Source organism: Hoplias malabaricus, chromosome 18 (assembly GCF_029633855.1).
Source record: "Hoplias malabaricus isolate fHopMal1 chromosome 18, fHopMal1.hap1, whole genome shotgun sequence".
Classification (NCBI taxonomy): Eukaryota; Metazoa; Chordata; class Actinopteri; order Characiformes; family Erythrinidae; genus Hoplias; species Hoplias malabaricus.
This window is the reverse complement of record NC_089817.1, coordinates 1,107,839-1,126,131: the sequence shown is the minus strand read 5'-3', so window position 1 is coordinate 1,126,131 and position 18,293 is coordinate 1,107,839. Positions and strand designations below refer to the sequence as shown.

The following is an 18,293-nucleotide window of genomic DNA, read 5'->3' as shown; positions in this document are numbered from 1 at the left end:
AAGGAACAGGTGCTGAAAGCGGGCGTTCTGAACAGGGGCTGTTTACACAGGGGGAGAACACTGCTGTGGGGCTCGTGGGGTTTGGACCAAAGCAGGTCACAGACGCTTCATTAAGAAACAGAACTGTGTTCCTCTGTGGAGACGAGGGAGAGTCTATTTTAGTGAATGTTAAAGCAATGTCAGTTTTTCATTATTAGTTTTGCTTCATTAGTTAAGAGCTGGAGACGATAATGTCTCCCGACTGTAGTTAACTGAGTGTGTACCCCTCAGGCCTCTCGGGACTTTGTGGACTTAGCGGAGGCTCACAGTCGGAGGTGGCAGAGAGCACTGCAGTATGAGAGAGAACAGCGCCACCATCTGGAGGAGACCATAGAGCAGCTAGCCAAACAACACAACAGCCTGGAGAGAGCCTGGAGAGAGGCACCCAGCACACACACACGTAAGTAGAAACCACACACACACACACACACAAGCACAGACACACACACATATGTATACACTATGTACAGAATTCAGAGAGTCCAGGCAGAACATTTCTGATTAGATAATCATCTTGTATAAGGTTGTGGACACATACACATCTGTGTGTACCTCCTTTACTGTCAGAAGAACAGCTCTGGATTGTGGGTCTGAAAGGACGTGGAGCTGAGGAAAGAAAATAGACACAAAACTGCTGGTGTTTCTGTGAACAATGGACTGAATTTGAAAGGTTTGGCTTCAGATTTCTGAAAGCAAGTCTCCTTAAAGACAGCTGTGTGTGTGCGTGTGTGTGTGTGTGTGTGTGTGTGTGTGTGTGTGTGTGTGTGTGTGTGTGTGTTTCAGAGGGGTCTGAGCGGTCTAGGGAAGTGGACACGAGTGATGAGAATGAGGATGTAGAGTTCTTTGATGCCATGGAGGATTCACCCGCTTTCATCACTGTTCCTGCGTCCAACCACGCACAGCTCGGGTCAGTTTCTCTGGACAACTCTGAGACGAGGGGTTTCTCCCTCCACACCCCAGCCTTCACTGACCTCATGAAACCAGACACTGCTCACGATGTGTTTGCTGATGTTTCAGACACTCGGGTGGAGGTGTGAACCAGACCTTGACCGGGACGATGCCCAGCGACTGGGGTCAGGAGGACAACGTGAGTTTGATGTTCACTTTGAAGCTTCTTACCTTGTGTCTCTGAGGATGAGTTGTCTCTATGTTGATGGCAATCTGTAAAAGCAACTCAGGAGTTTTCTCTCTCACTGTGTTACGGAGCGAATATATGAACAAGTTAATATTGCTGCAACGTCACCAGAATCCACCCCACACACACAAACCCGCTACCTTTAGCAGTATAGATCCATTAGCAGTACAGATCCATTAGCATTATAGATCCATTAGAAGTATAGATCCATTAGAAGTATAGATCCATTAGCAGTACAGATCCATTAGCATTATAGATCCATTAGAAGTATAGATCCATTAGAAGTATAGATCCATTAGCAGTACAGATCCATTAGCAGTATAGATCCATTAGAAGTATAGATCCATTAGAAGTATAGATCCATTAGCAGTACAGATCCATTAGCAGTATAGATCCATTAGCATTATAGATCCATTAGCAGAATAGATCCATTAGCAGTATAGATCCTTTAGCAGTACAGATCCATTAGCATTATAGATCCATTAGCAGTATAGATCCATTAGAAGTATAGATCCATTAGCAGTACAGATCCATTAGCAGTATAGATCCATTAGCATTATAGATCCATTAGCAGAATAGATCCATTAGCAGTATAGATCCTTTAGCAGTATAGATCCTTTAGCAGTATAGATCCATTAGCAGTACAGATCCATTAGCAGTATAGATCCATTAGCAGTACAAATCCATTAGCAGTACAGATCCATTAGCAGTACAGATCCATTAGCATTATAGATCCATTAGCAGTATAGACCCATTAGCAGTGTAGATCCATTAGCAGTACAAATCCATTAGCAGTACAGATCCATTAGCAGTACAGATCCATTAGCAGTACAGATCCATTAGCATTATAGATCCATTAGCAGTATAGACCCATTAGCAGTGTAGATCCTTTAGCAGTATAGATCCATTAGCATTATAGATCCATTAGCAGTATAGATCCATTAGCAGTACAGATCAATTAGCATTATAGATCCATTAGCAGTACAGATCCATTAGCATTATAGATCCTTTAGCAGTATAGATCCATTAGCAGTTTAGATCCTTTAGCAGTATAGATGCATTAGCAGTACAGATCCATTAGCATTATAGATCCTTTAGCAGTATAGATCCATTAGCATTATAGATCCATTAGCAGTATAGATCCATTAACAGTACAGATCCATTAGCATTATAGATCCATTAGCATTATAGATCCTTTAGCAGTATAGATCCATTAGCAGTACAGATCCATTAGCATTATAGATCCTTTAGCAGTATAGATCCATTAGCAGTACAGATCCATTAGCATTATAGATCCATTAGCAGTATAGATCCATTAGCAGTATAGATCCATTAGCAGTACAGATCCGTTAGCATTATAGATCCTTTAGCAGTATAGATCCATTAGCAGTATAGATCCATTAGCAGTATAGATCCTTTAGCAGTATAGATCCATTAGCAGTACAGATCCATTAGCATTATAGATCCTTTAGCAGTATAGATCCATTAGCAGTATAGATCCATTAGCAGTACAGATCCATTAGCAGTACAGATCCATTAGCATTATAGATCCTTTAGCATTATAGATCCATAAGCAGTATAGATCCTTTAGCAATGTAGATCCATTAGCAGTATAGATTCATTAGCAGTATAGATCCTTTAGCAGTATATATCCTTCAGCAGTACAGATCCTTTAGCAGTATAGATCCTTTAGCAGTACAGATCCATTAGCAGTACAGATCCTTTGGCCTGCAGAGTGGCCCAGTGCCATAATGATGCTTTTTCACTCTACTGTACTCTACTCTCTGTTGGTCCCTACTTGGTTTTCCGCTCCCACCATTCCCCACCAAAATGTAGCAGTCTTAGACCCCGTCTCTAAGGGGAACAGTGGGCTTTAGAAACCACAACGACAGCGGCGGTAACGTTAAGCGGTGTTTACTCATGGTGTATCGGCGTGTTGTTGTTGTTTGGGACTGAACACAGCTCCGTCATCAGTTCAGACAGATCAGTAGAGTTTGTTCCTTCCTTGTTGCAGCGTCCAGCTCTCGCTGGATTCTTTCGTCGGCCACCGATCCAAGGAGCGTTTGAACCTCTTCAAAAGACCACGGCGTCATTTTACGAGCTGCCGTCGTGAGTCGGATAAAAACAAACGTGATCTCTGCTGCAGCTGGAGATTTTACAGATGGAGAGTTGGTGCTGGTCGTCTGCGTCACGTGGCGTAGAGTGACGACTCTCTCTGGACGATCAGCGCTCTGCAAGGTTTACACGCCACGGTTTAGTCCCTACTCGACTCGCTCTGAACCACGAGAGAACAGCCACTAAACAAGAACCCGCTTCCAGAACCAGGACCTGATTCACCTGGTGGAGGAGGAGAAAAGCTGAGTAGATGTGAGCAGAGTACAGCAGGGACAGTACAGGGAAATCTCCTCCTGAAAATGTTTGGCACCATCATGTTGTTTGTTCTTCTTTAAATACAGAAGTAAAATACTATTCGTGTGTGTGTGTGTGTGTGTGTGTGTGTGTTTTAGGACACCTCAGGCTCATATGCACTGCAACAGAGGAGAGGAAGACGTAGACGCATCCCAGACAAACCAAACTACTCCCTCAACCTCTGGAGCATTATGAAGAATTGCATTGGCAAAGAGCTCTCCAAAATCCCCATGCCTGTACGATACACACTTCTGACAATGTTGCCCAGTATCATACGTCTCCTGTTGCCACTTTGTATTGACCTGGGGGAGAGTGGAACATCCCCTCTTTTTATTGGCTTTATTCAAACCTAACTGTGAGGTCCGAACAGCAGTGTGAACTGAACACTGACATTTGTGTACCGTTATACTCCTCAGACTACCCTGGGGCAGGTAAACCCCACTCAGCCCACTTTTTAGAGCTACTGAGGGGTAATTAATCCCCACTCTATTTGTTCTGTTAGCTATCCCCACTCCAGGACCCCTACAGGTCTCCCTCTGTATCACTGTGATGCTCTCAGCAAACATTCAGTTTGACTTTCAGGACTTTATTGAAATATTTGATATTTGATCATTAGTAATAAGTGTAGTAGAACCATAAGGTGTGTGTGTGTGTGTGTGTCCTGCAGGTGAACTTTAACGAGCCCTTGTCGATGCTCCAGCGGCTGACGGAGGATTTGGAGTACAGTGAGCTGCTGGACCGAGCTGCCCGCTCTGTGTGCGCTCTGGAGCAGATGTGTTTAGTGGCTGCCTTCTCCGTGTCGTCGTACTCGACCACAGTGCACCGCACCGGCAAACCCTTCAACCCTCTTCTGGGAGAGACGTACGAGCTGGACCGGCTCGAGGAGAGCGGGTACCGGTCCATCTGCGAACAGGTCAGCACTTTTCTCTTTTTAGCTGTCTGTCAGTTTTATGACCCACTCTCTCTCTCTCTCTGCTTCTTATAAGTCATCATCAAGTTTAAACTTTCCATTCCACCTTAACTTGCACATGGTTTGGTACTACATTTAAGGTGGAATGGAAAAACACATTTCAGTTAACCTTTTTGCTTCTGATTCCTGTCAGTCCCCGATTGTGAATGACTGAATACCAGGCGGAGCGAGTAAATGAACGGGTGAATGAATGACTGAATGAGTATTAAGACTAGAGATTTGTTCCCTCCTCTTCAGGTGAGCCACCATCCACCTGCAGCTGCTCATCACGTGATGTCTCAGCGCGGCTGGACTCTGTGGCAGGAGATCACCATCGACAGCAAGTTCAGAGGGAAATACATCTCCATCATGCCCCTGGGTCAGTCTCTCTGTCAGTCTATCTCTCTCTCTCTCTCTCTCTCTCTCTCTCTCTCTCTCTCGCGGTCTCTCACACTCATACACACACACACACACACACACACACACACACACACTAACCTTAATGGAAAATACACCCTAAAGCGATTCTAGAGCATGACATCGTTGTACAGTGCTCTCATATTCATCCCTGTTCTCTCACTCCAGCCGTGGTGTTCCCAGAACTAATGCAGTGGGGGCGCTGCGAGGCAAATGAATTCGACTCAAAACGCATGTCACTATTAATAACTCCGCTGTAAAGGAGATGTTTATTTTTTATTCAGTAATAAGTTGCAGTTTTGTAGGAATCACAACGTTTCAGATAAATTCCAGTGGAGTTTGGAAGCAAGAGATGTGTACGTGTGTGTGTGTGTGTGTGTGTGTGTGTGTGTGTGTGTGTGTGTGTGTGTGTGTGTGTGTGTGGGAGGGGGGGGGGGGGGGGGCTTGAAAATATTGTCATCTGCACATAGAGGGCAGTACAGAGAAATGAACCATTGCACTTCAAAACCCAGCCTGCATCACGCACACTCTCCACACAGCGTTTGTTGCACTGTGTGCTATTCACTAATGTCCAAAAATATGAGAACAGTCCTTTTAAAGAGGATTCATCTCTGTTCGGATCCAGTTTGTAGAATCTCTGAAAAACACTGATCAACCAATCAGAACGCTCCAGTCGCACGGAGCAGCTGCACATGAGCCACAAGACTCTGGAGCTGGAGTAGTGTTTGTGATCGGGTGTGGGTCTGAATGTGGCTGAATGCAGTCAGATCCTCACAGCAGTGTTTCAGTGTCGGGTGTAAAGCGTTCCCAGACGAGCAGAGGCTGTTACTGCTGTAAAAACGAATTTTTACCATAGGAACACTGACCTGCTTTTATTGTGTGTGTGATTTGTGTGTGTGTGTGTGTGTGTGTGTGTGTGTGTGTGATTTGTGTGTGTGTGTGTGTGTGTATGATTTGTATGTGTGTGATTTGTGTGTGTGTGTGTGTATGATTTGTGTGTGTGTGATTTGTGTGTGTGTGTGTGTATGATTTGTGTGTAGTGTGATTTGTGTGTGTGTGTGTGTATGATTTGTGTGTTGTGTGATTTGTGTGTGTGTGTGTGATTTGTGTGTTGTGTGTGTGTGTGTGATTTGTGTGTTGTGTGTGTGTGATTTGTGTGTGTGTGTGTGTGTATGATTTGTGTGTGTGTGTGTGTGATTTGTGTGTGTGTGTGTGTGTGTGTGTGTGATTTGTGTGTGTGTATGATTTGTATGTGTGTGATTTGTGTGTGTGTGTGTGTATGATTTGTGTGTGTGTGTGTGTATGATTTGTGTGTGTGTGATTTGTGTGTGTGTGTGTGTGATTTGTGTGTGTGTGTATGATTTGTGTGTAGTGTGATTTGTGTGTGTGTGTGTGTGTGTGTATGATTTGTGTGTTGTGTGATTTGTGTGTGTGTGTGTGTGTGTGATTTGTGTGTTTTGTGTGTGTGTGTGTGTGATTTGTGTGTTGTGTGTGTGTGTGTGATTTGTGTGTGTGTGTGTGTTTGATTTGTGTGTGTGTGTGATTTGTGTGTTGTGTGTGTGTGTGTGTGATTTGTGTGTGATTTGTGTGTGTGTGATTTGTGTGTGATTTGTGTGTGTGTGTGTGTGTATGATTTGTGTGTGTGTGTGTGTGTATGATTTGTGTGTGTGTGTGTGTGTATGATTTGTGTGTGTGTGTGTGTGTTTGATTTGTCTCCTTCTCTCTTCCCCTCTCTCTCGCTCTCTCCCCCCCCTCTCTCTCTCCTTCTCTCTCCCTCCCCCCCCTCTCTCTCACACTCTCTCTCTTTCTCTCTCTCTCTGTCTCCTCTCTTCCCCTCTCTCTCGCTCTCTCTCCCCCCCTCTCTCTCACACTCTCTCTCTCTCTCTCTCTCCCCCCCCCCTCTCTCTCTCTCTCTCTCTCTCTCTCTCTCTCTCTGCAGGTAATATCCACCTGCTGTTCCACTCCAGTGGGAATCACTACGTTTGGAGTAAAGTCACGTCCACGGTCCATAACATCATCGTCGGTAAACTGTGGATTGATCAGGTTAGTGTCCAGAGGCAAGGCACTGAGAATAACATTCAGTATCAGTCTTTTCCAAATATGGTAAAGTCCAGTACTGAGCTTCACCTCCTCCTCCCAGACCGAGCAGTGTGACTCATCATCATCATCATCATCATCATCAGAGCTCAATCTGTCCTCTCTCCTCTCTCTCTCTCTCTCTCTCTCTCTCTCTCTCTCTCTCTCTCTCTCTCTCTCTCTCTCTCTCTCTCTCTCTCGTCCTTCCTTCACTCCCCTCTCCCTCTATGTGTTCCTCTGTAAGTCTCTCATGAAGAACACATAGTAAACTACACTGTTACACAACGGAGGACCCTTCACTGCAGTAACGGCTTCGACTCTGGAAAGGTTTATCCTAGACTACTGGAACATAGCTGTGAGGATCTGATGGATGCCATGAAAGCATTAGTGAGGTGATGTGCTGATGATGTTGAATAATTAGTTCCTGGATCACAACTGGCACTTTTCCACTGCATGGTTCCTGCTGTACTCGGCTGTGCTCGCCCCGACCCTGGTTGGTTTTACAGCCCCAGCCCTGAAATATAGCTAATGACATCCCAAATCCCAGTCTCTGACAGGAACAGCCCATTTTAGAAACCACAGCAACAGCGGCGGTAACGTCAAGGAGCGTTTGAACCTCTTCAAAAGACCACGGCGTCATTTTATGAGCTGCCGTCGTGAGTCGGATAAAAACAAACGTGATCTCTGCTGCAGCTGGAGATTTTACAGATGGAGAGTTGGTGCTGGTCGTCTGCGTTGCGTGGCGTAGAGTGACGACTCTCTCTGGACGATCAGCGCTCTGCAAGGTTTACACGCCACGGTTTAGTCCCTACTCGACTCGCTCTGAACCACGAGAGAACAGCCACTAAACAAGAACCCGCTTCCAGAACCAGGACCTGATTCACCTGGTGGAGGAGTGGAAAAGCTGAGTAGAGGCAAGTGAAATAGAGTAAGGACCCGACAGTGGAAAAGCGCCAAAACACAACTCCAGCTCGTCCCACAGGTATTGGATAGAGCTCCATCAACCTCAGCCCAGTGCTCAGAGGCTTTATACCCCTCTAACCCACGTTTAGCATTGGGCTTGGTGACCTTAGGCTCATGTGCAGCTACTTCAGAGCATCCCTTTTCACTCCTTATTCTGGAGATAATCCATAACTGAACACATCCTGAACACAGCGCGTCCCAAAGGTACAGGAGGGAGCTCCATCTTTCCAGAGAATGCAGTGACTCCATTTTACCAATTCTGGGGGAGATTAAACCCATCTGGACTGTACTTACCATGACATAAAGAGAGTCTATGTCTTAATGCTGGGATCAGCCGATGGGTTCCATGTTTAAGACGCTTTGTCAACATCACAGCACACGATGGAGACTGAAGCTGTAACTGTGCTTAGGAGTCTGGACCATGGCGAACACGGCAGCACCGATGAGGTGTCTGTTCTGTCGTTCGGTGGACAGTTTAAACCCAGTTCAGACTGAATGTTAATAATCTAATAATAAATGTATCTGATATATAATGAATGTGTAATGAAGTGCTCACTGACCGGTCTCTCCTCTCAGTCTGGTGACATAGAGATCCTGAACCGCAGAACCAAGGACACCTGCCACCTTAAATTCTCACCGTACAGCTATTTCTCTCGGGACGTCCCGCGCAAGGTGAGACTCTTTATTATTGTTTTCCCAAAAGCTCCAGCTTCCACAGCCGTGTGTTCCCTGTGAGCTGCTGCCATCTGGTGGACACTGAGAGAATGTCCAGAGACTTTTCTCCCACCATCTGCAGTTTTCTAGAATCTTCTCCCTCTATGAAGGGTTCCTGAATGTAGTTTGTTATTCCCGTGTTTATAGCAGGTTCCCTCATATATGTTCTAGAATGTTCTCCTCATTCTATTTATTTCTATTCAGTGTTACAGTTTTTACAGCACTCTTGGTGACTCACTCCAATGGCACTTTTCCATTGCATGGTACCTACTCAACTCAGCTCAGCACGGCACGGCTTTGGAAACCACAACAACGGCGGTGGTAACGTTAAGCGGTGTGTACTCATGGTGTATCGGCGTGTTGTTGTTGTTTGGGACTGAACACAGCTCCGTCATCAGTTCAGACAGATCAGTAGAGTTTGTTCCTTCCTTGTTGCAGCGTCCAGCTCTCGCTGGATTCTTTCGTCGGCCACCGATCCAAGGAGCGTTTGAACCTCTTCAAAAGACCACGGCGTCATTTTACGAGCTGCCGTCGTGAGTCGGATAAAAACAAACGTGATCTCTGCTGCAGCTGGAGATTTTACAGATGGAGAGTTGGTGCTGGTCGTCTGCGTCACGTGGCGTAGAGTGACGACTCTCTCTGGACGATCAGCGCTCTGCAAGGTTTACACGCCACGGTTTAGTCCCTACTCGACTCGCTCTGAACCACGAGAGAACAGCCACTAAACAAGAACCCGCTTCCAGAACCAGGACCTGATTCACCTGGTGGAGGAGTGGAAAGCTGCGCCGAGTAGGTACCATAATGTGGAAAAGTGCCGTAAGCGTGTCCCCTGAAGTCTAACAGCGTCTAAAGGGTTAAACTGCCCAGTTATTTTTGGATCCACTGTTTGGTTCTGTGTTTTTATCTTCAATGTTATTGTCTACTAGTGTATCATATGCGTGCATGCGTGTGTGTGTGTGTGTGTGTGTGTGTGTGTGTGTGTGTGTGTGTGTGTGTGTGTGTGTGTTGTCTAGGTAACTGGGGTGGTGTCGGACAGTGATGGTTTGGCTCATTACATCCTGTCAGGGACGTGGGATGATAAGATGGAGAGCGCGAAGATCGTAGAGAGCAGTCGAGGCTGTGTGGGGTCAGAGATCAAACAGAAAACTGTTTACCAGACCCTCCCCCCCAAACTGCTGTGGAAGAAATACCCGCTCCCGTAAGAGACTGACCGCTTACTGCCCCCCTCTCACTCTCTCTCTCTCTCTCTCTCTTTCTCTCACTCTCCCTCCATCTCTGTCTTTCTCTCTCTTCCTCCACTCTCTCTTCCTCTTCCTTCTATTTCCATATCTCCTTCTCCCTGCCTCACCTTAAACTTTTTAAATATCTCTCTCCACCCCTCCATCATACCTTTTCCATCTCTCTCTCTCTCTCTCAGTGATAATGCGGAGAACATGCACTATTTCTCATCTCTGGCTCTGACTCTGAATGAACCCGAGGAGGGTGTGGCTCCCACGGACAGTCGTCTGAGGCCGGACCAGAGGCTGATGGAGGCGGGGCTTTGGGACGAGGCCAACGCCCAGAAACAGCGTCTGGAGGAGCGTCAGAGACTGGAGAGGAGGAGGAGGGAGGCTCAGGCCAACATGGCTCTGGAGGAGGGTAAGACACAGATCTAGAGGAACTGCTTTCACACTCAGGAGAGCCCAGTACAACACCTCTAGCCCAATCTAGGCATTATTTTACAAGCTGTGTGAGCACAGTTGTGTGTGACCATTTATATACAATGGGTGCGTTTAAACCTAGCTCCAGGGGCCTGGAGGTTGTGGGTTCAAGTCCCGCTCCGGGTGACTGTCTGTGAGGAGTGTGGTGTGTTCTCTCTGTGTCTGCGTGGGTTTCCTCCGGGTGACTGTCTGTGAGGAGTGTGGTGTGTTCTCTCTGTGTCTGTGTGGGTTTCCTCCGGGTGACTGTCTGTGAGGAGTGTGGTGTGTTCTCTCTGTGTCTGCGTGGGTTTCCTCCAGGTGACTGTCTGTGAGGAGTGTGGTGTGTTCTCTCTGTGTCTGCGTGGGTTTCCTCCAGGTGACTGTCTGTGAGGAGTGTGGTGTGTTCTCCCTGTGTCTGCGTGGGTTTCCTCTGGGTGACTGTCTGTGAGGAGTGTGGTGTGTTCTCTCTGTGTCTGCGTGGGTTTCCTCCGGGTGACTGTCTGTGAGGAGTGTGGTGTGTTCTCTCTGTGTCTGCGTGGGTTTCCTCCGGGTGACTGTCTGTGAGGAGTGTGGTGTGTTCTCTCTGTGTCTGCGTGGGTTTCCTCCAGGTGACTGTCTGTGAGGAGTGTGGTGTGTTCTCCCTGTGTCTGCGTGGGTTTCCTCTGGGTGACTGTCTGTGAGGAGTGTGGTGTGTTCTCTCTGTGTCTGCGTGGGTTTCCTCCGGGTGACTGTCTGTGAGGAGTGTGGTGTGTTCTCTCTGTGTCTGCGTGGGTTTCCTCCAGGTGACTGTCTGTGAGGAGTGTGGTGTGTTCTCCCTGTGTCTGCGTGGGTTTCCTCTGGGTGACTGTCTGTGAGGAGTGTGGTGTGTTCTCCCTGTGTCTGTGTGGGTTTCCTCCGGGTGATTGTCTGTGAGGAGTGTGGTGTGTTCTCCCTGTGTCTGCGTGCGTATCCTCCGGGTGCTCCGGTTTCCTCCCAAGTCTCCGTACTCACCATGACCCTTACTTAGATAAGGGTTACAGAAAATAAATTGGATCTTTTACAGGAGTTCCTCTGTGACTTTATTACCATTTATAACTTTCACAGCCCAATTACCCACTGTTTCTTTTTACCTGTTACATGCAGAGATCATTGTAGTCCCCTCTGGACATAAATCTCCATGATTGTCTAGGTAGATGTCACCTAGCATTGGGGGAAAAAAGATTTTTTACCACTACTGCTAGCCACTTTAAATCTCCAAGTGCGTCAAGAGACTCCAGGAGTTATAGGTGTCACTGCACATTTTACTAGGTCTGATGGCAAATTTCACACAGCATACACTACCAGGGAGGAAGTAAGCTAGAGGAAGAAAGAAACAACATATTAATAACATATGATCACTTCACCCAAATACCAGGATTTGTAGAATATACAACACACAAGGAGCTTGGTTGTCCTGCAGTGATTTCAACACCGTCTGGAAGCAGGAGGTCCATCACTGAGGAGACGTGGACAATGCTTCATTAAAAATTTAACTTCTCCACTTCCATCTTGGCTTTAGTGTGTGTTTGACTGTGTGAGAGACACTATTTGTAAACTCTCTTTCTCTCTTTCTGTTTGTGTGTGTGTGTGTGTGTGTGTGTGTGTGTTTCAGGCCAGGATGTGGAGGTGTATCAGCCCCTGTGGTTCGAGAAGAGGCTGGACTCTGAGACCGGAGAGACCTCCTACGTCTACAAAGGAGGATACTGGGAAGCTAAACAAAAGCAGGACTGGAGCCAGTGTCCAGCCATTTTCTGAGGCTGGGGAATGGCCGCTGGAGCGGAGTGGATGGACAGTTCACGCGGTGGAAGCGTGGAGCCGGATGAGTGACGTGGCCCTGTATCGATGTGTGTTTTATGGGAACATTGCTCTAAAACTGCTTCCGGGATCAGAGGCACCTCACGGACCTGAACAACACACATCTGTATCTCTTTCACAGTTTAGAGACACATAGTATATTCACTATTTGGAGTGTGTTTAGAGTGTGGTGGTGTGTGTGTGTGTGTGTGTGTGTGTTTTGCGGCAGGTGAAATGATGCTGCACAGAGTATGATTTATTTATATGAGCACAGTAGATGCTAGCACTTTATTTACACGCTGCTTTGAAACTGACGGACTCGGACGTGTCAGAAATGATCATAAATGCATTCATATCTTTTACTGACACCTGCTTTAAGGAATACTCCAGCATTTTTACCCTAATCCCTCTCTGCCGCATCTGTATTGTGTTAACACAGACAATAATGGGGGTCTGACATTGTGTACTCGTGTCCAAAATCAAACACAATCTCCAGGGCACTCAAAAAATCCCACAATGCACCACAATAAGTTGCGTACAACAGAGGTACTCTAGCGGATACTGGATATCTATAATACGTGAGCATAATTCATGTACAGAATCATTCACTATCCTCCTGAATTCAGTTCCCTTTAATAGTCCTCTGTATAGTGAACAATGGATAGGAAATAATAAGTAGGGAGTAGATAGTGTCTTTGATCCAAAGCACTCAATAGCACCCCCTTGTGGAGCGTTGTAGTTGACAGACTGATTGAGAGCCAGTTCTACAGGGTGCTTTGCATCTAATAAAACCTGTTTAGTTCAGTGGCGCACAGCGAAGCATCTCCCCTTTGACTGTTATGAAAGGTGTGTTTGTTGAGTCAACAGAGAAATATACAGAAGCTATTGTCTGTGGTAACATTAAAACCATCTCCTGGTTTCTCGGCTCACTGTTCACTCTCTCAGCTCCACTGACCACACAGAAGCACTCTGTAGTTCTACAATTACAGACTGTAGTCCATCTGTTGCTCTGCATACTTTGTTACCCCTCTTCCCTCCTGTTCTTCAGCGCTCAGGACCCCCACAGAGCAGGTGTGATGTGGTGGTGGATCATTCTCAGCGCTGCAGTGACACTGACGTGGTGGTGGTGTGTTAGTGTGTGTTGTGCTGGTGTAGAGTGGATCAGACACAGCAGTGCTGCGCTCAGACAGTATGCAGGCTGTAATTGTAGAACTCCAGAGTGCTCCTGGAGCTGATAAAAAGAAGAATGAGTGGAGAAACAAGGATGTCATTGTAAAATTATGGTCTGGCATTGTGAACACAGCGTATTTTCTCTGTATTGATTCACCTGATTCAACTCCTCTGCTCAGGCTCATACTGATACAGGACTTGATGAACTCATGTGGGTGTGTGGATGTGGAATGAACTCTTAACTCTGTCAGTTCTGACAAATCCAACATGTTCCCAAACAATGGTGTTCCTCAGTGAAGTCCTATATTCAGGAGAAAGCACAAAGCACAAGCTCACACTGATCTGGAGTCAGCTCTCACACTGATCTGGAGTCAGAGCTCACACTGATCTGGATTCAGCTCTCACACTGATCTGGATTCAGCTCTCACATTGATCTGGAGTCAGAGCTCACACTGATCTGGAGTCAGAGCTCACACTGATCTGGATTCAGCTCTCACACTGATCTGGATTCAGCTCTCACACTGATCTGGATTCAGCTCTCACATTGATCTGGAGTCAGAGCTCACACTGATCTGGAGTCAGAGCTCACACTGATCTGGATTCAGCTCTCACACTGATCTGGATTCAGCTCTCACACTGATCTGGATTCAGCTCTCACATTGATCTGGAGTCAGAGCTCACACTGATCTGGATTCAGCTCTCACACTGATCTGGAGTCAGAGCTCACACTGATCTGGAGTCAGCTCTCACACTGATCTGGATTCAGCTCTCACACTGATCTGGAGTCAGCTCTCACACTGATCTGGAGTCAGAGCTCACACTGATCTGGATTCAGCTCTCACACTGATCTGGAGTCAGAGCTCACACTGATCTGGAGTCAGCTCTCACACTGATCTGGATTCAGCTCTCACACTGATCTGGATTCAGCTCTCACTCTGATGTGGAGTCAGAGCTCACACTGATCTGGATTCAGCTCTCACACTGATCTGGAGTCAGAGCTCACACTGATCTGGAGTCAGCACTCACACTGATCTGGATTCAGCGCTCACACTGATCTGGAGTCAGCTCTCACACTGATCTGGAGTCAGAGCTTACACTGATCTGGAGTCAGAGCTCACACTGATCTGGAGTCAGAGCTCACACTGATCTGAAGTCAGAGCTCACACTGATCTGGAGTCAGCTCTCACTGATTTGGAGTCAGAGCTCACACTGATCTGGAGTCAGCTCTCACTGATTTGGAGTCAGAGCTCACACTGATCTGGAGTCAGCTCTCACTGATCTGGAGTCAGCTCTCACTGATTTGGAGTCAGCTCTCACTGATCTGGAGTCAGCTCTCACTGATCTGGAGTCAGAGCTCACAATGATCTGGAGTTCAGCTGCATTTATTGTCGACATGTATCGACTTAACGTGGCAAATATTTTGAGGCACAAACTAAATGTGTAGAGTTATAACTGTGAATGATTTGCTGTGGTGGACGGGCTCCGTGGCTCTGTGTCTCTGTGTCTCCGTGGCTCTGTGGCAGGGAGCTCCACATATTTTCCAAAATGTTATATGTATATATCAGTTGTTAAGATGGAGAGTGATTTAGAGAAACTTATCAACTCTGTTTTTTCCAGTGGTGGTGAATGTAACAAGACGTCTCTACTTTTAAACACCAACACAGAACGTTAGACATAATCACGGTCCAATTACTTTACAGAAGGAAAACCTTAACTTTCAAGGGAAGTCAATGTAAAAATATTTAATTCAGAGTCGTTTTGGAGCGTTTCTATTGGTTCATTCTTCATTAATTAAACACCCACACACACGGAGATACGTGTTTTCCGTTGGACAGAGACGATATGATGGTGATTAGAATGATACAAAAAACAGATCTGATTTGATTCAGTTTATCATTTTCAGTGAAGAGCTTTTAGAGGGCACTGAACTCCTCAGACGTCTGGTTCCATTAACAACCATTGTGAACAGTTTCATCCAGAACAAGGCAATTCACACACGACTGAATAGCATTTAAATCTTAATAATATTACCTTATTTAAGCAGAAATCTTGGAAAATGTGTGGATTTCCCTTTTCCAGATCCACCTTTTCAGTGAATGGAAGGGTTAACCGGCCACACAGACCCCAAAGGTGTACACTGTATTTATCACTATTTATGACCTATATTGCTAAGTGATTATGAAATTATAAGTGTGTGTGTGTGTGTGTGTGGGCTGTTTGCAATAGAGGAGAGACACACACAGTATGGTATGTGAGAATCATCCATGCTTTAATCTCAGCTCTGTATCCTAGAACTAGGACGTGAATGAGTGTAGTTTGGGTGTTTAAAATAAGTTGAATATCACGTTTAAAGGAAGATTCTGAAATCGAGCCCCGTGTCCTGGTCGTTTTTGCCCCGCGTGAATCAGTATCAGTGATGTTAGCGCCCCCCTGTGGCTGGTGCAGGGACAGGGATTTACAGAACTCTCCAGAACAGCGCTGCACTTTTCACCTCATCCGCTGGGTCACCATGTCATTACCGTGTTACTCTATAAGCGCTTAAAGCAGACTTAATGACGGATAGATAGAAACAGAGACAGATGAAAGGATATCAAGACAGCCACTTAAACAGAGAGATAGATGGAGGGATGAATGGATGGATGAATTATTGAGAGGGGGTCAGAAAACAGAGAGTTAAATAGACACTGAGATAGATAGGCACATGGAAAGATTCACTGAGGGATAGATGAGTGGGTGGTCACATACAGATTGTAATTAAGTACAGATACATTCATTTAATTAGCTTTGTCGTGTAGTCCGAACAGAATGAACACAGAGTGGACCTCACACAGCCCCTGGGCCACGCAGACACAGGGAGAACACACCACACTCCTCACAGACAGTCACCCGGAGGAAACCCACGCAGACACAGAGAGAACACACCACACTCCTCACAGACTGTCACCCGGAGCGGGAATCAAACCCACAACCTCTAGGTCCCTGGAGCTGTGTGACTGTGACACTACCTGCTGCGCCACCGTGCTCCCAACTTCAACATGTAACATTTCAAAGATATAATGTATATTTTCCATATTATGTAACCAGATTATTATATAATACTTGAAGAGCTGTGTGATTGTCTGGTGTATTTCACTGGCAAATATTTCTTTCTCGCTCATGTTGACACCTTTTAAGTAAATTTGTGCATGCAAATGAGAGGAGATAAACACTGACTGGAAGTGTACAGAGAGAAATGGGACACACCTGTTGTGGTCAAAGACAGGTGTGTTCCTGTTAAACTATGCACTACCGCAGGATATGTTCGTGTTTATGAGCTCTATTTCTTAACATAACTGAAATCTGGTGTCTGACACACCCAGTGGCTCTCAGGAGAGGTTTGCTAATGCTCTGTTGTGAACACGTTGATCATAACACTATGTTTTAATGGTCTGAGGGTTATGTGAAAGACGCTATAATAAGAGTAACATTATTATTATTAATTTTGTTCATATATTAAACATAGGTTTTTAAATTGTTAAAATATAAAATGATTATCAAAGTAACATTTATTGAACAATTCCAGGCTGAATATCACATTTATCCTGCATTGGCCAATCAGCCCAAACCTGGGGATCAGACACCAGCTCTTCCATGAAGCATGGGGGCGGTAGTGGCTTTTCACTCCAACACAGTGGGGGATGTTAGGTTCCCCCCGTAGTGTCCCATTCAAACCTGAGGGAAACCCACTATACATTTCCACAGTGGGCTCGGATAATAATGAATAAAACTGGGAAAACAGAACCAGAGAAGGACATCTCAGACTAGAATTATAAAGAAGGTAAAATGGACTCCAGTGCATGGCTATGATCCAGTGTTACAGTTCCAACTTTGAGTACAGACAGCTGTTTAGATTTTGTAATAATTGCTCACAGACGCCCCCTAGTGGCTTAGATCTCTGAATTCACCCCCATAAATCTATGCAGTAACCCAGGTGTGTAAATGAGCTGAAACAGGGTATGGCTTTCTTTGTAACTCAGAAAACTGTTTGGTAAGGGACAAGCTGAGGGACTTGTGCAAGTTGATAGACAATCCGGAAGTTTGGGCCCAAGTTATCCAGCTAACTGACAAATCCTGCCTTGCGAAATAACCATTATGGGTATTCAAGCTTGAAAACACGAAACTGAAAACGATGTAGGGCAGTGGTGCACCAGGATTTACCCACAGTTACATCATCCAGAGTCCACAAGGGCTTAGTCTTCAAATCTGTGGAGTGGACAAGGTGATTAATCAAACAAAATGGGGTCAATGACTCATTAAACAGCACCAAACAGCACTAGACACCAGTCGCCTTCTGTTTGGAACTCCCTCGGGCCAATCCAGATTATAAGATCCAGCATGGATCATGGCACAACACAACTCAGTCCTAACAATGAATATGGCATGCTAATTCTTAGCCGTAGCACAATATTAGCCTGTCCTAGCATGCAAAATGGATAGTATTAGCCAGCTGCAGCCAAGTAGCATAATACTAGCCGTGACTAACCAAACCACAGAAGAAGGGTAGATCATGTAGATCAAGTCGAGGGTAGATCATGTATATCAAAACTGTCTCCTACAAAGCCCAACTCTTTAGTTCTAGGAAACCGAAAGGCCCACAGAAAAACAAATCTCTTTTACTTAATAATGTGTAAATTCACTTGGGTTTCGTGGTCCTGAAGGGGCACACACCAAACTCCTCACAGGAGCAACTCGATGTTCAAGCCCAGGACCCCGAGGCCTTGGAGTTGTGTGGGTAGCATCACCTTTTATGCCGCGGTACTACGATTGCTAACCGTTTCGTTAAAATACAGAACCGTCCTGACTTTGGAGGCTAAAATATATGCTCCACGTTTCACTCCATATTAATGAGTTTAGACTGTGAGATGGATGATCTGTTTGAGACAGAGGAACA

The 18,293-nt window shown here is 45.8% G+C and overlaps 1 protein-coding gene across 1 annotated transcript in view; it reads left to right on the top strand.

The window, feature by feature from the left end:
- The window catches only part of LOC136675244 (oxysterol-binding protein 2-like), a 28,534-nt gene extending 12,094 nt beyond the window's left edge, over positions 1 to 16,440 (top strand). Inside the window, exons 4-14 of the mRNA XM_066651700.1 lie at positions 271 to 439; positions 823 to 946; positions 1,057 to 1,126; positions 3,682 to 3,819; positions 4,251 to 4,496; positions 4,791 to 4,911; positions 6,889 to 6,992; positions 8,565 to 8,660; positions 9,716 to 9,900; positions 10,120 to 10,340; positions 12,012 to 16,440. Coding sequence (XP_066507797.1) covers positions 271 to 439; positions 823 to 946; positions 1,057 to 1,126; positions 3,682 to 3,819; positions 4,251 to 4,496; positions 4,791 to 4,911; positions 6,889 to 6,992; positions 8,565 to 8,660; positions 9,716 to 9,900; positions 10,120 to 10,340; positions 12,012 to 12,154 — 1,617 coding nt within the window. The 3' untranslated portion in view covers positions 12,155 to 16,440. The remainder of the gene's footprint in view (positions 1 to 270; positions 440 to 822; positions 947 to 1,056; positions 1,127 to 3,681; positions 3,820 to 4,250; positions 4,497 to 4,790; positions 4,912 to 6,888; positions 6,993 to 8,564; positions 8,661 to 9,715; positions 9,901 to 10,119; positions 10,341 to 12,011) is intronic.
- Positions 16,441 to 18,293: the final 1,853 nt, after the last annotated feature.